This window comes from Festucalex cinctus, chromosome 4 (assembly GCF_051991245.1).
Source record: "Festucalex cinctus isolate MCC-2025b chromosome 4, RoL_Fcin_1.0, whole genome shotgun sequence".
Classification (NCBI taxonomy): Eukaryota; Metazoa; Chordata; class Actinopteri; order Syngnathiformes; family Syngnathidae; genus Festucalex; species Festucalex cinctus.
In genome coordinates this window covers 3,378,136-3,399,377 of record NC_135414.1, presented here as the reverse complement: position 1 = coordinate 3,399,377, position 21,242 = coordinate 3,378,136, and the positions used below count along the sequence as shown (strand labels likewise).

At 41.2% G+C, this 21,242-nt stretch overlaps 1 protein-coding gene and 1 long non-coding RNA gene across 6 annotated transcripts in view; one reads left to right on the top strand and one right to left on the bottom strand.

Moving 5' to 3' along the window:
- Positions 1–21,242, bottom strand: part of arnt2 (aryl-hydrocarbon receptor nuclear translocator 2) — a 485,407-nt gene that overhangs the window by 22,275 nt on the left and 441,890 nt on the right. Inside the window, exons 18-19 of one of the 5 annotated variants that reach the window (XM_077518278.1) lie at positions 18,780–18,925; positions 2,471–2,543 (exon numbers count right to left, since the gene is read on the bottom strand). In XM_077518278.1, the coding sequence (XP_077374404.1) occupies positions 2,471–2,543; positions 18,780–18,925 (219 nt within the window). Of the gene's footprint in view, positions 1–145; positions 2,544–16,788; positions 18,176–18,779; positions 18,926–21,242 lie in introns of those variants that run through there. The other 4 variants (XM_077518277.1, XM_077518274.1, XM_077518276.1 and 1 more) reach the window with 4 other exon arrangements.
- The window catches only part of LOC144017033 (uncharacterized), a 168,441-nt gene that overhangs the window by 35,532 nt on the left and 111,667 nt on the right, over positions 1–21,242 (top strand). The gene's annotated exons all lie outside the window — the stretch shown is intronic.

Sequence of the window (21,242 nt, the reverse complement as noted above, 5' to 3'; positions counted from 1 at the left end):
GGGAAACATTGTGATATTAAGCGACAATATCGTCGTCGTCATGTTCACAATATTTTAAAGGAACACATCTGTTAAAAAAGTCAGGTTGATTTCCATTTGTGCAGTTCTAGCACACTCTAGTGGCTAGTTTATTAGTGCAATTTAATTTTCATTAGGGATGTTTTGGTTTTTTAACTGTCAGATGAAGGGGAATCTAATTTGCTTGTGAAGCGATCAATGTGTGCTTGCATTAGCAAATAAATGCGTCAATATTGTTATTAGAGATTATAGGTGGTTTATATGCATTGCTGTTATGTACAAAAGCACAATATTGTGCTTTTTTTTTAGTATGAGCTTTTTTTTCCCAATATTGTGATCTTTTTTAAATATCGCCACCCCCCCACCAATATTGCGATAATTATCGTATCGTGACCTTCATATCGTGATATCGTATTGTGACGTTTGAATATCGTTACATCCCTATATTTTACTACAGGGGCCTCAAGTACAGAGAGTTGCATGGCTTTCATATGTCCAGATACAGAAAATGTCCAGATGCACGATTCTGTGCGCGTGCATGAATCCAAGCCCATTAACATCGTAATTAGTGCGGAATATTTGGCGTACCAAACCACTCCCTTTCCACGCCCCACATAAATATGCAAATTAATAGAAACAGGGCTTGCGGTGGGAATGAGAACCCTGCATGATCAGATAATCACATTATAATGTCATGAGTCACAAATGAAAAAAACGGAACGTCACCGATAATGGCTGAATGCCCATTTTGAAGGAGCATCAAACTGAGATCGCGGAGGCTTAAACTTTAATAAAATAAAATGGTCCATCGGCACGACTCTCCAATGGCTCCGAAGCAAGAAAAACTTGGGTACGCCAGCCAAGGAGTTGCCATGAGCATCGCACATTCCCACAGTAATTTCACTCTTGATACATCTGAACGTGAGTGGAAAGGTGCATATGCCCCTGGTTATTTTAAACTGTGCGATGATTCTCCACCTCATCTGCACAACTGTCGTTGCATTGTCATGATTGTAATTATTGCATTACTGGTACGACAGTTTTGCTTGCTGACTTGCCGCATCACTTGTACAGCTGTCATTGTTTGGTACTACAGCACCAATGACAAACTTACTTGTACATTAGTAAAGTCTCCCTGGATTTATTAGGGATGTAATGATATCCAAACACCACGATACGAAATGAAGGCCATGATATGATAATTATCACGATATTGTGCAAGCACACATTGATCTCTTCACAAGCAAATTAGGTTCCCCTTCATCTGACAATTAGCATAGATTTTAAACATAAAAGGCCAAAACAACCCTAATGGAAATTAAATTGCACTAATATACTAGCCACTAGAGGGTGCTAGAACTGAACAAATAGAAATCACCCTGACGTTTTTTTTTAACAGATGTGGTCCTTTTAAATATTGTGAACATGACGACGACGATATTGTGGCAGTTCTAATATCACGATATTGCCCTTATAGTTACATCCCTAGTAATTATGTGTCACGTCACGTTTTTGTTTTATTTGAGTGGATCGTACTGTACTAACGGAGACAAATTCTTTGTGTTTTTTTCCTACATACTTTGCTAATAAAGATGATTCTAATAATGGTGCAAAAAAAGTTTTTAAATGATTGATCTTGGTCTAATTTTTTTTATTTTATAAATACCTGGCATTTGAACAAGGGTGTGTAGACTTTTTATATCCACTGTAGGTACAGCTTCCACCCAGAGTTGTATTGATGATAAAATACAACGGTCATGGTCTCGCCTACAATTGTTCTACAATTAATTATTTGCCTTGTTTGACCTACTGTTGTGCCATAAATATATGTACAGTTTGCGCAACACAAATTATGTCACACAAATTTAAAATGCATTAAAAAAAATCAATTAAATTACTATTCTTAAGCCTAATCTTTAGGAGAGATTGGTGCTTCGGGTCCATCAGCAGCGATTCTGAGAGTACAACAACAAATGTCCTTAAGCATGGTAGTGTAAAAATGATTTTGAACCACATCTGTGGAGTAAATTGTTCCATAATAGTATCGACGTGCTAAGATCAAAAAGCTGAACTCCTCTGGTAATACGGTGCTTTTTAGCACTTTTCTCAGCAGACTTCATTTACATTCATCTTTGAGCCAGTCTACATTTCAGGGACAAAGAGACATTGAAAGAAGTAGTGTCCATTTTGGCAACAGGACCCCTATTTCATAGATGAGGTATATTCGCAGATACATACTGTAGGTCCAAATGCGTGGACTGTAGGTTTGTATGTGCGCTTCATGTGTTGCACCCTGACATTCAATGTCAGTTGTGAGCTGGCCGACCAGCCGTGTTTGCAAATGAGACACAACATGAATGATTGATGGAAATCAAACCACTCCAGTTCCTCCATTGAAAAGGGAGAGCGAACAGGAGATTGCGGGGTTACTCGGAGAATGGTGGGAACATGCCAAGGTCAGCAAAGTCTTCAATGTTGTAGTTGGCTGTTCCCTGAGTAGGATCTCCAGCCATGGGTAACATGTCCTGCAGACACACAAGTGAGGGGTTAGAGGTTACGGGCTGAACATTGAATCAACTTACTGAACATTGAAATGTAGTAGACTGCAATTTTGGAAAACAAAACAAACTAGAACTGCGAGCAGCTATAAAGGGCCCTCGCAGCCCGGGCCACGTTGGGGTACTTGCACGTTGGGGTACTCGCACATTGGGGTACTGGCACATTAGGAGCAAAATTTCTTTTAACATGGCATGATAAACCTTTACATGTGGATTTTATTTGCTAGGTGTGATGTGTGTGTCAAGCTCAATGGGTTTTGGTGATTGTTAAGATCTGCCAAAATCATCGTCCTTTTTTATTTTTAGGGAATGAGTTGACCTGATTGGTATTTTTTGCAAAAGTATATATACCCATCATCGCTTGTACTCATTGCACGATGTTGCTTTTATTGTCCATAGAGGTTATCAAAAATAAATAAAACAAAATAAAAAAGTACATATGTTTGGATCGGTCTGATACCAGTGAACATCTTGAGTAGTGCAAAGTAAAAGAATATTCATAAATGACTTAGTTATAACACTTACAATGAGTTCACAAATTTTGTACAAAATACCGTAAGTGTTTTTTTTTTATTTTTTTTTTATTTTTTATTTTTTTATGCTTTAAGGACTAGGGCGCTGTATTTATAACTGAATTTTGTGATAGAGATACCTTCAGGCCTTGACTATAAATATATATGTCAAGTTTGGGATTTTTTGAAGCTTGTACTGGGGAGTTATTAAGCATATCCTTCATTCACGATACTGCTTTTAACGTCCATAGAGGCTATCAAAAATAAATAAAACTAAATAAAAAAAATACGTCTGTTTGGATAGGTCTGATGCCAGTGAACATTTTGAGTGGTGGAAAGTAAAAGAATATTCATAAATGACTTGGTTATCACACTGAGAATGAGTTTACAATTTTTGTAAAAATACCGTAAGTGGGGTATTTTTTTTTTTTCTGCCTCAAGGGCGAGGTGGCGCTGCATATATAACTGAATGTTGTCATAGAGATACCTTCAGACCTTGACGCTAAACATACATGTCAAGTTTGGGATTTTTTGGAGCATGTACCGGGGAGTTATTAAGCATATCCTTTTTCATTGCGAAACACACATTTTGATGCCCCGCCCTCATCATATAGTGTTTCGAAAAGTCAAGATTTTTCCCCCTGTAGTTGGCTCAGGTCTTGACATGGTCTAGGTCAAGTCTTAACTCAGTCGGATGAAACGTGTAGGAGAAGTGGGCAAAAGTATGCCCCCTGAAAATGTGCAAAAATCGTCAAAAATGGGACATTCAAAAATTCGTAGCTCACTTCCTGTTCATTTTAGCATATGGGTCCAAGAGACTTTTTTTGTAGGTCTTGGGCTCCCTCATACACCAAAGAATTTCCAAAGATCTTGCTTAAACGTACAACCGGGGCTTCTTTGTTAAAAATTTCTAGGGGGCGCTATTGAGTCATTTTTGTAAAAATAGCACAATCAACAATAAAATATTGCTCATTTTACCATGCCAGATGTGTGTGCCAAGTTTCATGAGTTTCTGTGCATGTTTAGACCCTCAAAACTGGCGTTGTTTTCTTGGCGAACAGCGCTTAGCCACGCCCACAGCGATTCACGAAAACTCACAAACTTCGTGTTGTGACATCATGTAGGCCGAAACCCTCATCTGAGCAAATATTAGGTAGGTCCAGTTAACATGTGTGGAGAAAAACGTAGAAGAAAATTCGTAAGAAAAAAAATTGCCACTAGGTGGCCCTATCAGTAAGATGAAATATAAGTTTGTAGATGTCTTTAGGGCTGGACTCTCATCAAATGTGTGAAATTTTGAGAAGATAGGATCATCTCGGTCAAGTTAAAGCAGCTTTTATTGTCCCGAAAAATCTTCAGAATTTGCGGCACCGTAGCAGCGAAAAGTTACAAAATTCGGTGTGGGGCATGATCAACATCTCAAGGCTTTTCTGACCACTTTTCAACTGGATCCCTTCAACCAGCTCAGCACAGTAGCTAAAAACGTAAAGTATGACATTTATTGTTACCACTAGGTGGTGCTATATGTATAACTGAATTTTATTATATAGATGTTTTCAGGCCGTGACTATTACATTGCCTGAGAAGTTTGAGACTTTTTGGAGCTTGAACATGGGAGTTATTAAGCATTTGCTCTTTCTGGACAAATGAAATTTTAAAGGCAATATTTGATGCCCCGCCCCCATCATACAGTATTTCGAAAAGGCAAGATTTTTTGCCCAGTTGTTCTCTCAGGTTTGAGATGATAAATGCCAAGTTTGAAGTCAATTGGATGAAAAATGTTTGCAGAAGGGGAAAAAGCATGACCACAGTGAATGTGCCAAAATAGGCCAAAATTGGACATTAAAAAATTCATAGCTCACTGTACATTTTAGCTACATGGTCCCGATTGACTTTTTTGTACGTCTCGGGGTGCTACACGTGCCTGCCAATTTTCGTTGCTCTAGCTCAAACGTGCCGGGCTTGGTTTTTATTTTTCTACGCTAGGGGGCGCTATAGAGTCTCGTTGTTATGACGACTTCAGATTATCAAATTTTTCGCCAGGCCTGAGGAGTGTGCAAAGTTCGGTGAGTTTTCGTGAATGTTTAGGTACCCAAAATCGCGATCGTTTGCGGAGAATAAAGAAGAAGAAGAAGAGGAAGAATTTTTACAAAAACAATAGGGACCTCGCAGTGGTCGCTGCTCGGGCCCTAAAAACAACTCAAACTCTGCTTCATTTCGGCCGTCGGTGGGCTTCACTTTAAAAACACTAACTATGGTCAGCAGATGACAGCGGTAGCTGCTCGGGCCCTAACTAGAGCTGCGAATTACAATGAAACATGACGCAATCTGATGAAATAGAAAGTTTTCAAAGCTGACGTGAATGATCAAAGCCTTTGTAACTTTAAAACTAATTTGACAGAACATCACTAAAAAATAGTATCAAAGTCACTGTTGTGGGGAAAATGTATCTTTTCTTTTCAATTTTCGCTCAATGTCACTCAAATGACCTATTTTCAAATGGTGATTACTAAAGAACGGAATAAGGTAGAAACATACTTTTGTCTAATGAAAGAATGGAATGCGACCTTTCATGTGGTACCCATGTTGTTTATGTAGCAAAAAAAAACAAATTTTTCTGTTTGCTTCGAAAAATGAGTTAAAATGCTCGAAATCCGCTGGCATTGGGGGTTGTTTTTTTAATAACGTGTGGCAGTAAAAGTGTTAACCATAAAAGTTGTGTTGTTTTAAGGGTTTTTCCTTCAATCAGTGGGTGAAATGAATAATTCAAAAAACTGTGTTGGTCTTTTTTACCCAATTTGGGTTATTTTTAGTGTTGTTCCGATACCGATACTGGTATCCGCAGAGGTACCGATATTGCATTAAAAAAGTGGTATCGTTATCGATGACTACTCACAAGTAACATGCCGATACCATTAATTCCAACTCTAATATAGGATTTTGAATGCAGCATGTTGTGTCTTGCTCGTGCACATCTACTGATATGTGACAAGTTCACTGAATGCCGATCTAAGATATCCTATTGGCCCTTGAATGCTCTGAACCAATGGTGTGACAGCTTTTTCATGTTGAGGAAAAAAAACAACCTTTAGTATCGGTATGGTATCGGTATGGGCCGATACTGCAAAGCTGGGTATCGGAATCGGTATGTTGGTATATTTTATTTATTTATTTACACAGTGTCCAAATAAGTACAGTGCTTTATAAGTGCAGTCCGCATGTTTATGTATCAGTGATTCACAAAATATAAAAAGTTGAAGTGATAAAGTCACACATTTGCTTGCAATATTCTGGCATGAAAACTATGGAAGACCAAAACTACCAAAATTCAAAATAAACTAGAGCTGCAAGCAGCTATAAAGGGCCCTCGCAGCCCGGGCCACATTGGGGTACTTGCACGTTGGGGTACTGGCACATTGGGAGCAGAGTTTCTTTGAAAATGGCATAATAAACCTTTACATGTGGATTTTTCTTTTGCCAGGTGTGATGAGTGTGTCAAGCTCAATGGGTTTTGGTGAATGTTAAGATCTGCAAAAATCAGTGTACTTTTTTATTTTTAGGAAATGCGTTGCCCTGATTTGTATTTTTTCGTACTCATTTCACAATGTTGCTGTTATTGTCCATAGAGGCTATCAAAAAAAAATAAATAAATAAAAATAAAAAAGTACATATGTTTGGATCGATCTAATGCCAGTTAACATTTTGAGTGGTGGAAAGTAAAAGAATATTCATAAATGACTTAGTTATCACACTTAGAATGAGTTTACAATTTTTGTAAAAATACAGTAAGTGGAGTATTATTTTTTTTATGCCTCAAGGGCTAGGTGGCGCTGCATATATAACTGAATGTTGTCATAGAGATACCTTCAGGCCTTGACTATAAACATACATGTCAAGTTTGGGATTTTTTGGGGCATGTACCAGAGAGTTATTAAGCATATCCTTTTTCATTGCGAAACGTGTTTACAATTTTTGTAAAAATACTGTAAGTGGGGTATTTTTTTTTTCATGCATCAAGGGCTAGGTGGCCCTGCATATATAACTGAATGTTGTCATAGAGATAGCTTCAGGCCTTGACTATAAACATACATGTCAAGTTTGGGATTTTTTGGAGCATGTACTGGGGAGTTATTAAGCATATCATTTTTCATTGCAAAATACAAATTTTGATGCCCCGCCCTCATCATATGGTATTTCGAAAAGTCAAGATTTTCAACTGGATCTCTTCAACGAGCTTGAAGAAAAATCGTAAGAAAAAAAAATCGCCAGTAGGTGGCCCTCCCAGTAAGATGAAATATAAGTTTGTAGATGATTTAAGGGCTGGACTGTCATCAATTGTGTGAAATTTTGAGAGGATAGGATCATCTGGGTCAAGTTAATGCAGCTTTTATTGTCACGAAAAATCTTCAGACTTTGCGGCACCGTAACGGCCACGCCCTTTGGCGAAAAGTTACAATATTCGGTGTGGGGCATGATCAACATGTTAAGACTTTTCTGACCAATTTTTAATTGGATCCCTTCAACGAGCTTGGCACCGAAAAGTCAAGATATTTTGCCCAGTTGTTGTCTCAGGTCTTGAGATGATACATGCCAAGTTTGAAGTCAATCAGATGACAAATGTTTGCAAAGGGGGGAAAAGTATGACCACAGTGAATGTGCAAAAATGGGCCAAAATTGGACATTCAAAAATTCATAGCTCACTTCCTGTACATTTTAGCTGCATGGTCCCAATTGACTTTTTGTGCGTCCCGGGGTGCTACACGTGCCTGCCAATTTTCGTAGCTCTAGGTCAAACGTGGTTGGTTCTTATTTTTCTACGCTAGGGGGCGCTATAGAGTCACGTTGTTATGACAACATCAGAATATAAAATTTTTCGCCGGGCCCGAAGACTGTGCAAGGTTTGGTGAGTTTTCGTAAATTTTTAGGTCCTCAAAAATGTGATCGTTTGCGGAGAAGAAGAAAGAAGAAGAAGAAGTGGAAGAATAATAATATTTCGAACGAAAAACAATAGGGACCTCGCAGCGGTCGCTGCTCGGGCCCTAATAAATGACTAAAAAAATAAATAAATGACTAAACGTGAAAATAAAAATCAATATAAAAAAATATATAATTCGATAATTACATCTAAAAAAATAAATATAGTGCCCTGCGATTGGCTGGCAACCAGTCCAGGGTGTACCCCGCTTACTGCCCAAAGCCAGATGAGATAGGCTCCAGCACCCGCCGCGACCCTTGTGAGGTATAAGCGGTCAAGACAATGGATGGATGGAAAATAAATATAAATGGAAATTTTATGTTGATTTGTATTTTCACTTTTAGTCATTTATGTATTTATTTATTTAGTAATGTATGTTTTTATTTAGTAATTTATTTATTTAGTCATTTATTTATCTTTTTATTTAGTCATTTATTTATCTATTTATTTAGTCATTTATTTATCTATTTATTTAGTCATTTATTTATCTATTTATTTAGTCATTTATTTATTTAGTCATTTGTTTATTTTGAATTTTGGCAGTCTACCGGGTTGTCTAACGTACAGGCGTCAAGCCGGGGGGCAATAAGTATTCCCACACCTGCTCTGCGCCTCTCACCATGGGCAACTCCAGAGTGGAATAGAGTCCAACCCCTCTCGAGAGGATTGGTACCAGAACGCAAGCCGTGTGTGGAGGCGAGTCCGACTATATCTAGTCGGAACTTCTCAGCTTCGCACACCAGCTCGGCTTCCTTCCCTGCCAGAGAGGTGACATTCCATGTCCCAAGAGTTAGCTTCCGTTGCCGGGGGTCGGACCACCAAGGCCCTCGCCTTTGGCTGCCGCCCAGCTCGCTGCGCACCCGACCCCTTTGGCTCCTCCCGTGGGTGGTGAGCCCATGGGAGGGGGGACCCACTTTGCCTTTTCGGGCTATGCCTGACCGGGCGCCATGGGTGAAGGCCCGGCCATCAGACCCTTGCCTTCGAGCCCCGCCTCCAGGCCTGGCTCCAGAGGGGGTCCCCGGTGACCCGTGTCCGGGCAAGGGAAACCTTGATCCACTGTTTAGACTCGTCATAAGAGGTCATTAGAGCCATGTTTTGTCTGGCCCCTCACCTCACGACCGAATCCAGTGATTTACTATTAGTTGTTCGTCGGTGTGGAAAAGCGACATGCACCATTATGCACACTTGTGTGCCCAGTCCAGCTCGGGATTGATTATTCTGGGATGGCCGGTGACCAGACCAATGATCAAGAGATCAGTAATATCAAATCAGTGGGTACAACTCTAACCCCGGGATTACACTGCAGGCGTGTGCGTGCTCCGGACACGTCAATTTTATGGACAAAACTCACCAGGTGCGCGCAGCTGCAGTCCGGCAGCTCCATCGCCGACAACTTCCCGACGCATCTTGCGCGATAATGTGGCATTAAAAACAATGACAAACACCCAGAAAGCATGCTCATCAGAGAAGCAGAAAGAGAGGTGGACTTTGATTGAACTCTCCGTTCACTCCCATACCTTCTACTATGACATTCCATGCAGCATCCATTCTTAGGTTGTCCAAATAAAAAGGATGTGCCGTGTCATATATAATCCACCTCCATTACAAATCTCTCCTTGTCTAAGTTCGCTGTAGTGCAATAAGCGTTAAGCATCATGATGCGAAATAGGATCTGGCAAGTGTTTCATTTTGAAAAGTAACCACATTTTTTAGTTTGAAAATGCGTTGTTCTTCCTTTCCCGAAAAATAGAAAATAGGTCTATCCATGCAGAGGCCTCCGGCACGAAGCAACTGGTCCGCAGTTGATCTGCAGCGCATACGCAATTTAATTTGAACAAGCTGATAGAATGGAAACGAATTGGCTCCGCATGCCGGAGTGGACCGGGGCCGCAATGCACACGCATGCGGTGTAATTCCGAGGTAAGGCTTGAGGAGGTGGTGATGACAAGAGGGAGGTCCCACCTTACTCTGCGATGTATCTACAGGCCACCCTCAACCTGTAGTTCTGGTGGAATGGTGCCGCTAAGTTTTGACTCGACCTACACCCTCACACCTTGGCGTTCGTGCGTTGATCAAGCTGTTTGGGGCTGAGTTTGTCTGTTCAGGACTAGGTAAGGACGTCAGGATGTGGGTGGCTGCATGCATGGCGTGTCAGCGAGCCAAAGTCCAACGGGACCCCAGGGCGACCCTTGAAACTTTTCCAATTCTTTCCAGGCAATTTGATCACGTGCACGTGGACCTGGTAGGTCCAGTTCCTCCATCACAAGGTTTTACACATCTGCTCACTATGGTGGATCGGACTACTAGGTGACTGGAAGCAGTTTCCATGTCCTCCACGACCTTGGCAGACATATCCCATCATCCTGGGTTGCGCGTTTCGGCATGCCATTTGATATCATCTTGGACAAGGGGCCCCAATTTGAGTTGGAGCTCTGGTCAGCCTTGGCGGAGTCCTTGGGTCTCCAGGTAGAATGCATTACTGCTTAACACCCCCAGGCCAACGGGTTGTGCGAACGTTTTCACCAGTTGCTTAAAGCCGCAACGAGGGCCGCACTCTTGGATGGTAAGTGGGTCGACCGCTGGCTATTGCCCGGGTTACATTCAGCTCCGAAGGAAGATCTGGACGCCGCTCCTGCAGCACTGATGCTCGGTCATCCACTCCGAGTTCCTGGGTTTTTGCTGAAGGTTTCAATCTGTGGCCCATTTACTTTTCGTCAGGAGCAGCTCCAGCACTAGTTCACTGTAACGATTATCGGCCGGTTGCAACTTTTTGCAACCTCAGTTCCAAAGGAATTCCACTCTTGTGGCCTGGACATGCCACCGTGGGGGGTGGGGAGGACAAGAACATCCCCCACAAACAGCCACACATGTTCTGACTGACACGCGCACACGCACACACTCACAAGTCAGAACAGTAAAAGCCTTCTTAGAAACTTGACTTTCTTATTTTGCAACAGAACAATGAATTATGAAATGTTATGTTTGCCATTTGTGAAATGTTGACTCCATGAAATGTCATGAAAATGTTCCATTGCAGTGGCAGATTCTCCACTAAACTTTCATGTGTATGCACGTTTCAACAGTGTAAGCTAGGTAACATTTCATTTGAGGTATTCAATTGTACGTGTTGCATTGATTGAATTCTGACCTTAGAATCTCAACAAACATGGAATCCAGATTCAATCTGATTAGTCTTTACCAAAACCCTCTCCAAGCTGGTAACTTTCCACTTTGGTCTTACCGGACCCCTGGTGTGGAGGCCGCCGCCCTCACAATTTAAAAGCACGCTCCCTGCTTGCTTCTTCCTCTTTTGGCTCCGCTTTTTCGCTGCTTCTCTTTCCTGGTCTTCCCGGCTCCTGCCCCCCCCCCCTCTCCATCGGGCGCGGCTGCCAGACAAAGGGCTAGCCCAGCTAGCTTAACCTCCAGCACACGGCAACGCACAGAAGCCATCGCGTGTAGCGACAGGCGCAGCGAAACACGATGCTTTTGGTCCCTGCAAAGGCTCAAACGGATGGTGCTTTTCCAGGCACCCTGAGGCCTCAACCAAGAGGGCCTCTTCCCAGCCAGCAGGTTGACCCCGTGACGCTCAGTTGGCCAGCCGGACGACCTGTCTCTCCCTCTCCTGAACTGAACCTTCTCCATTCTATCTTCAAACGGGCTTGGCGAGTCTCCATCCAGGGTCCTGCTTCTCAGACCAACCCCATCTGTAAGTGCAACTGCAGGCCTTCGCTAGATTGTACAAATTGGTGCAAACTAGGTTGATTGTGGGTCCCATGTTGGTTTGATTTAAGAAATCCATCACCTTGGTTAAGACCGTTTCTCTTTTCTTCTTTTCTTCTCCTTTGATTATTTTTATTATTTTAGTTCTCGTTTTATTTCCTATCATAGTAGTTAGTTTTGCTTCTTTAAGTTTTAAGTAGATTTTCCCACCTAGGTTAGAGAATAAACGTGCACAAAACTCAAAACCTGGTTTACTGTGTGTGTGTTTCATCAATTTATAGTGACCTCTAAGCTGAACAAAGAACTCACAAAATTGTAGTAAGGGCACAACCTTCATTTTAATGACTGATTCAACGAGGTTCTCATCTGTTATCCTGATAAAATGATCAAAAAGAGATGTGGTGCTCCGCAGGCAAGCTCAACATAATTTAAACATTAGGTTTGAGTCTCCTTCAATTAATGAGCCAATTGATTATTAATTTAATAATTAACAATTATTGATTTAATAATTAATTGGACCGATTTCCCTTACATCACCATCTCAACAAAACAACATGGCCACCATGGAAGTTACAGAGGTTTACCGGCCTTACCCAAAGGTGACTATGACGCTTCTGTTTCTTTCTTATTCTGTGGCAAACATTGCAAATGTTGCATTTAGTCATGGTTCGACAGGGTTGGGAAAATGTCACATTCGTGTTGCGTTTGTGTTCGTACGTTAGTTGCCTTTACCGCCACTGTCGAATGGCATTTTGAACTTGTTCAAAATATCCTTGTGAATCCATTGTTGTGCATGGAGCAGCACACACATTGAAGTCATATTTCAAATATGCAAAACAAAATGCTTGCTTGGACACGTGTTGAACATATTTTCTAGTTTGTATGTCATGTTTTGCTCAATGTGCCCATGCACCACGGGCAGCGCACGGACTGTCAAGCTGCTGCTATTCCTCCAAAATGCAACAAGATGTTGTGGCGCAGGCATAAGGTTATGAACATTAAAACATCAATGGCATCTGACTCCCTGAAAAAAGATTTAACATCACTAAATGTCAACGTACGTACCATGTACACTGGCATAGTGGACATTTTTGTGCAGCACACCATCACTGTGACGTTTGGACTTATTTCCTGGTCTATTGTGCTATAAACATGTCTATTGGTGTCATCAAGTATTGCCATATGAAATGGCTAACCAATAATCACAAAAAACAAAAAAGTTAATCGAAAATTAATACAGAACTACAACTTGATTATCTGAAAAAAAACAACAAAAACAAAACATTCATGTATGTATGCATTATGAAATATGAATGCATTTAAGTGCAATAGTAAATGAGGATGAGGTCGATGAGCAGTAGGTAAAATTATATTCATTGACATTTGTCAACCTTAACTAAAAAAAAAAAAAAATCGAAACCAAATAAATAGGCAAATGTGCATACAGGTTTACAAAATTACTGGTATTGTAGCAAACCTCGTGGGTGTGTGGTGGGTTATGCAGTTTCCCATGGTCTGGATATGCCGTGAAGGCAACACAGACTTTTAAAAAACAAATAAATAAATAAACTAAGCATGTAGACAGTAGGGCGGCACGGTGGATTGAGTGGTTAGCACGTCCGCCTCCCAGTTCTGAGGACTCCGGTTCGAGTCCAGGCTCCGGCCTTCCTGGGTGGAGTTTGCATGTTCTCCCCGTGCATGCGTGGGTCTTCTCCGGGTACTCTGGTCTCCTCCCACATTCCAAAGACATGCATGGCAGGTTAATTGGGCGTTCCGAATTGTCCCTGCGTGTGCTTGTGTGTGTGGATGGTTGTTCGTCTCTGTGTACCCTGCGATTGGCTGGCAACCAGTTCAGGGTGTCCCCCGCCTACTGCCGAGAGCCAGCTGAGATAGGCTCCAGCACCCCTGCGGCCCTTGTGAGGAATAAGCGGTCAAGAAAATGGATGGATGGATGTAGACAGTAACTGTGGCATTAAAAAGTTTCTTAGTTCACTGCTTGATCTGGCTTGATCATTTCTCAAATGCTACAGTATAACTGCGTTGACTGCCCTGCGCATAGTAGAGATTTGTCTGAAAACTTAAAAGTTTAAAATAAAATAGCTTATGACAGATCTTCAAAACAGCACACATGCACACACACACACACACACACACACACACCCACACACGCATGCAAACTAGAGTGGCCACTTCCATAAGGTAAAAAAGGAGGACGTATTTAAAAAATTAAGTGTTCCCTCGCTATAAGGTTCACTTTTCACAACTTTTGCTGTTTCATGAATTTTTTTTAGTGCAATTTTGCATGCATTTCTTTTTACAGCAATGTACCTAATTTATAAAAATTTATGAAAGTTTGAACATTGAGACTGTTTAAACAAGAGAGAAATGTTACAAAATGCCTCGATGAGAAAAGTGTATGAACTGCGTGGTGAGAGGTTTTAGACTAGAGCCTTGAAACATGTATAATAAATTTAAAACATCTAAAACTGCTTCACGGATTTCATTTATTGCGGCTATTTGTTGGAACCTAACCCCAGTGGAAAACCAGGGAATACTGTACATCAGACTTGCGGTGTATTTTCATCAACAATAACGTTTTACATAGATCATGTTTGTGTAGCTAATTGGTAAAAAATAGCAGAGCAGTTAGTAGGGGGATAAACAGCTCTCTATAAAGACTCGGTTTCCATCGTTCATATTGAAGAGCAGTTCAAAAGACGCGATTTGTTCGTGAACGTCACATCATCTATTGTGGGCTGGCTGCTCATGTTGCAAACAATTTCCAGACTTTAATAAATCTATCGACCTTTTTATCGGATAAAATGTACCTATCGGGCCGATCAAAAATGACAATCTTTTCCCAAATCGGCAGATATTTCAATAAATAAATGACTGCAAGAGTTGCAGCCAGTTCTGTCGCGTCTTCGGCAAAGTGGGATTGAGCTTTATCGTGTGGAGGCTGTTTTGCTACAAGAGGTCAGATATAATGCTTAAAAAAAAAATGAAAAAAAAAATCGTTTGCAAATTGTGAAGGAAAACTGTTGCCGTAAAGTTAAGAGTATGCGGAGGCTAAAAGACGAGGATGACATGGAAGCAGCTCGTGTTGTTGGGGGTGAACAAAAGTACATTAACTAGGCTACTGGAGCATTCTTGATTAGAGGCACTCCTTATGAACAAAAAAAACAAAAAAACAGACAGTGGTTGGATAATACTGAAGTGGTCACATATTGTTTGGCCAAGACAAACAATTCATGGTGTTTATTTTACCGTGACCGGTAATTCGCCATCTAGTTCACGTGAGATTGTGATACTAACCGACCGCTAAGCTAATGTACTCTCAACGAGATGGCATGTGCGTTGCTGTCGCACAGTGGCATAAAAATGCACATTTGTGTTTTTTTTATACCCGCTAGTAATGTCTACAAGCAATCACGGCATTTTAGCGGTCCTTTGATTAACCAATCAGAGACATTCACGGCAAAATAACGCTCGCAGGAGCTTAAATATTGTTGCTGCAATAAAAGTGCTATTATTCCGAAGTGCCAATCACAAATCTATTGTTCAGTAATTATTACCAATATCGTCAAAAATATCGCCACCGTAAATTTCTTTGAAATATTGTGATATAATTTTGAGGCCATATCACCTACCCCTAGTTGCCAAAAATGTTTATAGAAATTGCTCGATAAGCCATCCGACTTAGGAGATTTATCTAATGCTAAGCATTTTGTAGCTGTTTCCACTTCAGCCATACTAATCTCTGCCTCACACACGTTTTTAAATTCCTCATCAATTCTTGGGGTCCAACCCTTAATATGCTCAAAGAAAGTATCAGCATCTGCAGGTGAATAAGAAGATGCATACAGCTTACTGTAAAATTTGAATATTTCTTCTAAAACTGAGTTGGTACATTTATGCTAAATTATCAGTAATGTTTTTATTGTGTTGCGTTCTTGTCTCTCCCTTTCTAGTCTACAAAAGTATGCTGAGCTCCTCTCTCCTTTTTCCACCCATTTCGCTCTTGATCAAATATATGCTCCTTTTGCTTTTGAGATGTAAATTTTCTTAACCGCTTTTCCTCACAAGGGTCGCAGGGGTGCTGGAGCCTATCCCAGCTGGCTTCAGGGGTGGGGGGGGAACTATCGATATATCGATACATGGTTTTATGTATCGATATTGGGATATCGATACGATATTGATATATCGATATTTTGTACCCAGCCCTACTCGAAAGTATTGTACAGAATGTCCCACCTTTCCCGAGCATATCACCAATATTGATTGATAATGTGAGGAACTTCCTTGAGTGAATCACAATTGTCAATCTGGCCTCGTTGTGTTTAAACGCACACAAAAACGGGGAAATTGATTCAGGCATTCTTTGCTTGTTAAGAATCTTATTTGGTGTCGGTGATTACACATAAATAGATGTCATTGATGACCACATTGTATCATGTTATTTGATATTGACTTTATAAACCTTAACTAGATTTGATTTAGTTATTATATACAAACAATTATAAGTCAACATAAATCATAATTTCGGAATGGGCCCCGAGCCACTTTGTATCGGAAAAGTTGGGCCCCAAGGTAAAAAAAGTTAAGAACCCCTCAAATAGTTCACATAAGCTCCGCGTTTGCTATGCAAGCAATACACAGCGCTGTTGTGAATTACATCAGGGTTCATTGTGCTATTTTACTCCTGTAGCGATAATTGGGTCGTCTTTTGGACGAATTAATAATCTGGACGTTACAGAGGTAAATTATATTTACCTCGATAACCTCTAGGGGCACCACGTTGGCTTTGCTTTGGGTTAACAGGAGCAAACAACGACCACAATCCTTTCTTCATCAGTCATTTATAATCTAAAGTCGCCACACTCGATATTCAGTGGTTCGTTGTACTAACAAAATAATAATAATCCACTCGGAAACACAGATGACTTAGGCGGAGTAGAGTTAATAAAACATACATTTATTCACGATTGCTACACTACAGAATCAAAACACTGCCTATCTAACTATTCTACCGTCAGAAGAAAAGAAATAAAATAAAGCTAAGGAAAATAAGGAAGGAATGGGAATTAATAAGGAAACAGGGAAAAGAGAAATTTGACCTGCCAGATCTATGAGATGTTTCAAACGTAAGTTGCACACAGGGATACGCCGAGTTGGGAATCAAACGCACACTTACGAGAATTTGTTTGCGTCGAACGAGCAGAAACGGGCGGTTTTGTGAAAAAGGAAAAAAAATGGTCAATGTTCGTTCAAAAAGGCAAGAAAATCAAAAAAAGGGGCTATTCCACAGGTGAGCAAGGAAGCCGCTCGGGGACTGACGTAGTTGCGCGGCTCGTCCCTTGATTGGTCGGCGACTCGGCGCGGCGAGGTTGATTCTCCGGCGAGGTTGGTTCTGCCGGACAGCTGTCCGACTCCAGGTGTTAGAGCTCGGTCCGCTACGCGCCTGTGTACGGGGAAGGCCAGCCGTTGGAGGTGAGCTAGCACCGCGGCGGGGCGCCACCGAATGGCAGGTGAGGTGCTGGGCGGCTTAGGTGCAACAACCTTGAGTCCGGCGGTACGTGGCAAGTGTACCCCGGGGCCGCTGAGCTCCGCTGGCGGGCAATCACCGATGGTGAAGAAAAACAAGGAAAAAAAAGTAAAAGAGTCTTTGGGGTCAGCGTTGCAGTTTGCACCTGCTTTGGCGTGGCGTGGAGCGAGTGCCTGCTCTCGTGGCAACGGTTGCTGCCAGGGAAAAAAAGGGGCCACGTGTTTGGCAAGTTTCTTGGAACAAAGAGTTCGAGTAGGCTGGGAAACTTGCAGGTAGAGAGCGATCGGAAGATGATGTTGGAGGAGCGAAGTTGGAAGAGGATTTGGAAGAGAGAGAGAGAGAGAGATCCTCTCGTCTTTTTAAAGTCTGTGGGCGGGGCTTCTGTAGGGGGTGGCACACCCTTTCTGTTTGCTCGCGCAGACTTAAAAAAAAAAAATTAATAAAGGGATTAATAATTTGGCATTAAATTTGGTCAGTCTGGCAAATCAGTTTCCCCACACAATCCGTTTAACACATCGTAATTAATGCATCATAAACCAACTTGTGAGGTAATTTCTACTTGAGCCTAATCTGACTGAACTGAAAGATATTGATTACCTTTCATTTCTTATGGAGTACAAATGACATAGGACGTTCATACACAGACATAACATGAATCATTCGTAGTTCAGTTATCTGTCAAGAATTATCATGGTATAAATGTGTAAAATGCGGTTACTTATATGAATTGTCACAAAGGATAGTTCCAAGTTTCACCACTTGACGGTGCTGTTGCTCCATCTAGGCATTCCAGGAGTGCCCCCCCTGGAGGGGTGACGCCAGAGAGTCCCCCCTGGTTGATAAGAAACTTCATAAACATTCCTTTGATCAGTCGTTTGTGTATTCCAAATCATTGGAGCCATTTGCTCGGGCTCCGAGATGGCGGGCTTGAATACACTCCTTCGGCAGACACATAAATTCCTTTGTCACCTGGTCAGCGGCTTCAAAAGAGCTTTGTTGGTGGTTGGGTGACCACCTGCAGAGCTAACCAAACTTAGATCCTGTCTGGGCTTTGGAATTTTTATGCAACTGCAGAGAATTTGCTTTAGAAGAAGCAAACTTTAAAAAAAAAAAATAAATAGAGTGTGGACTGGGCCATAGGCCATAGTTGTTACACTCCACTTGAAGCACGCATCGCATTTCAATGACGTACATACCGTGTGATTTTTGGTGGCCGTTGGAGTTTCATATAAGTAAAGCTCGTCTACAGTGTCTTACGCACACTTTGGGAGTTCACGGATACACTCCCTGGTTATCTACATATACCCCCGAAATATTTTCTCATCGGATCTGCACGATTCACGTAGGTTTTGGTTTCAAAACAGCAAATTTAGCTGAAAGATCAGTGATTTTCATGCTTGATATATCTGTTTAGTCAGCAAAACCAAAGACAAATAATCGTGTGTTATTACCTGAAACACTTCAGTCTGGCTAGGGTTGGGGTGTGTATGCTGCTCTCCAGCCTGTTGAGAGTGATGCTGATTCTGCCACTGGGACCAGACTTCACTGGGTCGACCCTGGAACTGAGCCCCGCTTTGGCTGCTTTCTCCTGACACATCTGTAATAAAACAGTTTTTCATGCACATGTGCTGTCACATACATTGGCGCCTTTAGATGCAACAAATGATTTGTTCGTTGACCACACTTTTTACTCAAAACACCCATATTTGAAGTAATCTGTCCCTAATTCAAATGAACAGAAATGGCATTATTTCTTTCCAGCCACACCCCAAAAAACAAAAATAACACAAAGCTACAGTAATTACATAATTAAAGGTATGGTCCGACGTTTTTCTGTTGCTGTTTGTAAACACAACATTCAAACCTGACGCTTGAGGAAGCCGAGGACAGCAGCAAACCAGGAACAAGTGTGAACCACGCAGGAGGTGTTTGGTTGGTGCTGAATTTCACTTTGATGGACTGGATGTACTGGTTTATATGGATCTCACTCTGCCTCATCGATCCTTCCCTCCTTCCTCTCTTTAGTTTTTCCTCTGGTCTCTTGAGATCTCGTTAAGTCGTTGGAATTTAGAGGCTTCTGGGGTTGGCGTAAGACTTTGATTTTGTAACCATGGGGAAGGCAGGAAGTGTTTGGTCGGTGCTGGATTTCACTTTGATTTATCTTTCTTTTCTTTTTATCTTTTCTGACCTTTTCTCTGGTCTCCTGACCATTTGAACCTCACGACTCTGGCGAGACTCTGAAGTACCTGGTTAAGGTGAAGGGTAATGGGATTTTTATGAGGTTTTAGGTGAATTAATGAGTATAAATGTATACATATTTGCACGCACACGCACGCGCACATACGCACGCACACACTTAAAAAAAAAAAAAAGAGAGCAATGATTATAAGACGTTGAATCGGTAAGACTACCGAATGAACAATTCCGAGCTCTTAAAAAAAAAGAAAAAAGGAACAAGTGTGAAATCAGCTCACTAGTCAGGAGCGGAGGTTTGCACATCCGAATTGGCAAATGCAGACAAGACACAGGACTTAAACTTCGAACACGTCCACGGAAACAGTCCACCAATCAGGAGCGAGCATTCGCAGTGAAATTTGCATATGCCACTGATAGTAGCTTGCCTGCATTGCTTGGCTGGTAGGAAAATGCTGAGACTCCGCCCAGAAACGTCCCTAACAGACCAAAATACATCATTCGGACTATAACCTTAATTACAATTAAAAATAATTACTTTCTCCTTCAGTTGTTCTGTTCATTCTGGTGTGGGAGTCTTGGTCACCTAGGGGCAGTTTAAGATAGACATTCATTGTTTGCCTTTTTAATTGGGATGCACAATAATATCGGTGGCCGATAATTATCGGCAATTATCGACCAATTTGACGTCAAACAGATAAACCATATAATAGAGAAATCTGCCGATAATTATCGGCAATTTGATTTCCTACAGATAAACCAGATAATAAAGAAATCCAGCAATAATTATAGACATGCCAAGTTGGTTCATTTGTTGTGGTTGTGGCTCATATCAATAAAATTCAGCTTCATGGTGCTTTACATACATTGAAACATTGTGCAAAGTTTATACAATGTTTAAATGTTTTTTTTAGACCTTTAGGAGGACTCGAAAGTATATTTGTATTCAAGTTAATTTTGCAAACAATTATTGGCTTACTTATCGGTTATCGACATTGGCACTTCTAAATTATTGGTTTATCGGTATCGGGTGAAAATAGCATTATCGTGCATCCCTACTTTTTAAGGAAAATAATGTTTTGTGTTTACATTCTTTACTAGATTCTGTCATGACTCGAGTCATGCAGGAGTAATGTTTGGGTCTTGTCTCATGTCTGGCCTCACGCCCGGGTTAAGTTTGAGTAGAGTTCATGACCATGTGCCAGAGTTCACGACCCATTACGTGTCTGTTTTGGTATTGATGTAACAGCATCCAGTTTCAACTAGTTTTAGGTTACATGATGTCTGGACTATATGATGTCAAGGATCGTTTATGCTATATGATGTTTGTTGATGTCAGGTCTGTAATTATGAAGTCAACAGCCAATCAGAGAATTCCATGTCAGTACTTGTCCTCACATGTCTAGCCACAACCAATGAGATTGATTGACTGTCTATTTAAAGGTCTGAGAAATGTGTGTGTTTTGCAGAATTATTGCTCAACTGTTCCTGTGTACCGCTCTCTTAGTTTCTGCCTCTCAATGTGAATAAATAGATAAAGACTTATTTGTGTCTGCGTTTGGGATCCTACCTCTCAGCACACAACAGATTCGGCGTCCACTGCCGCCTTCGTCAGAACTGTAGGCATTTTAGGCCTAGACATCTCCCCCTGTCCCATGCTTTGATGCGTGTCTTCATGTATGCTGCTTATTCACTTATCTGTTAATGGACTGATTGTAGAT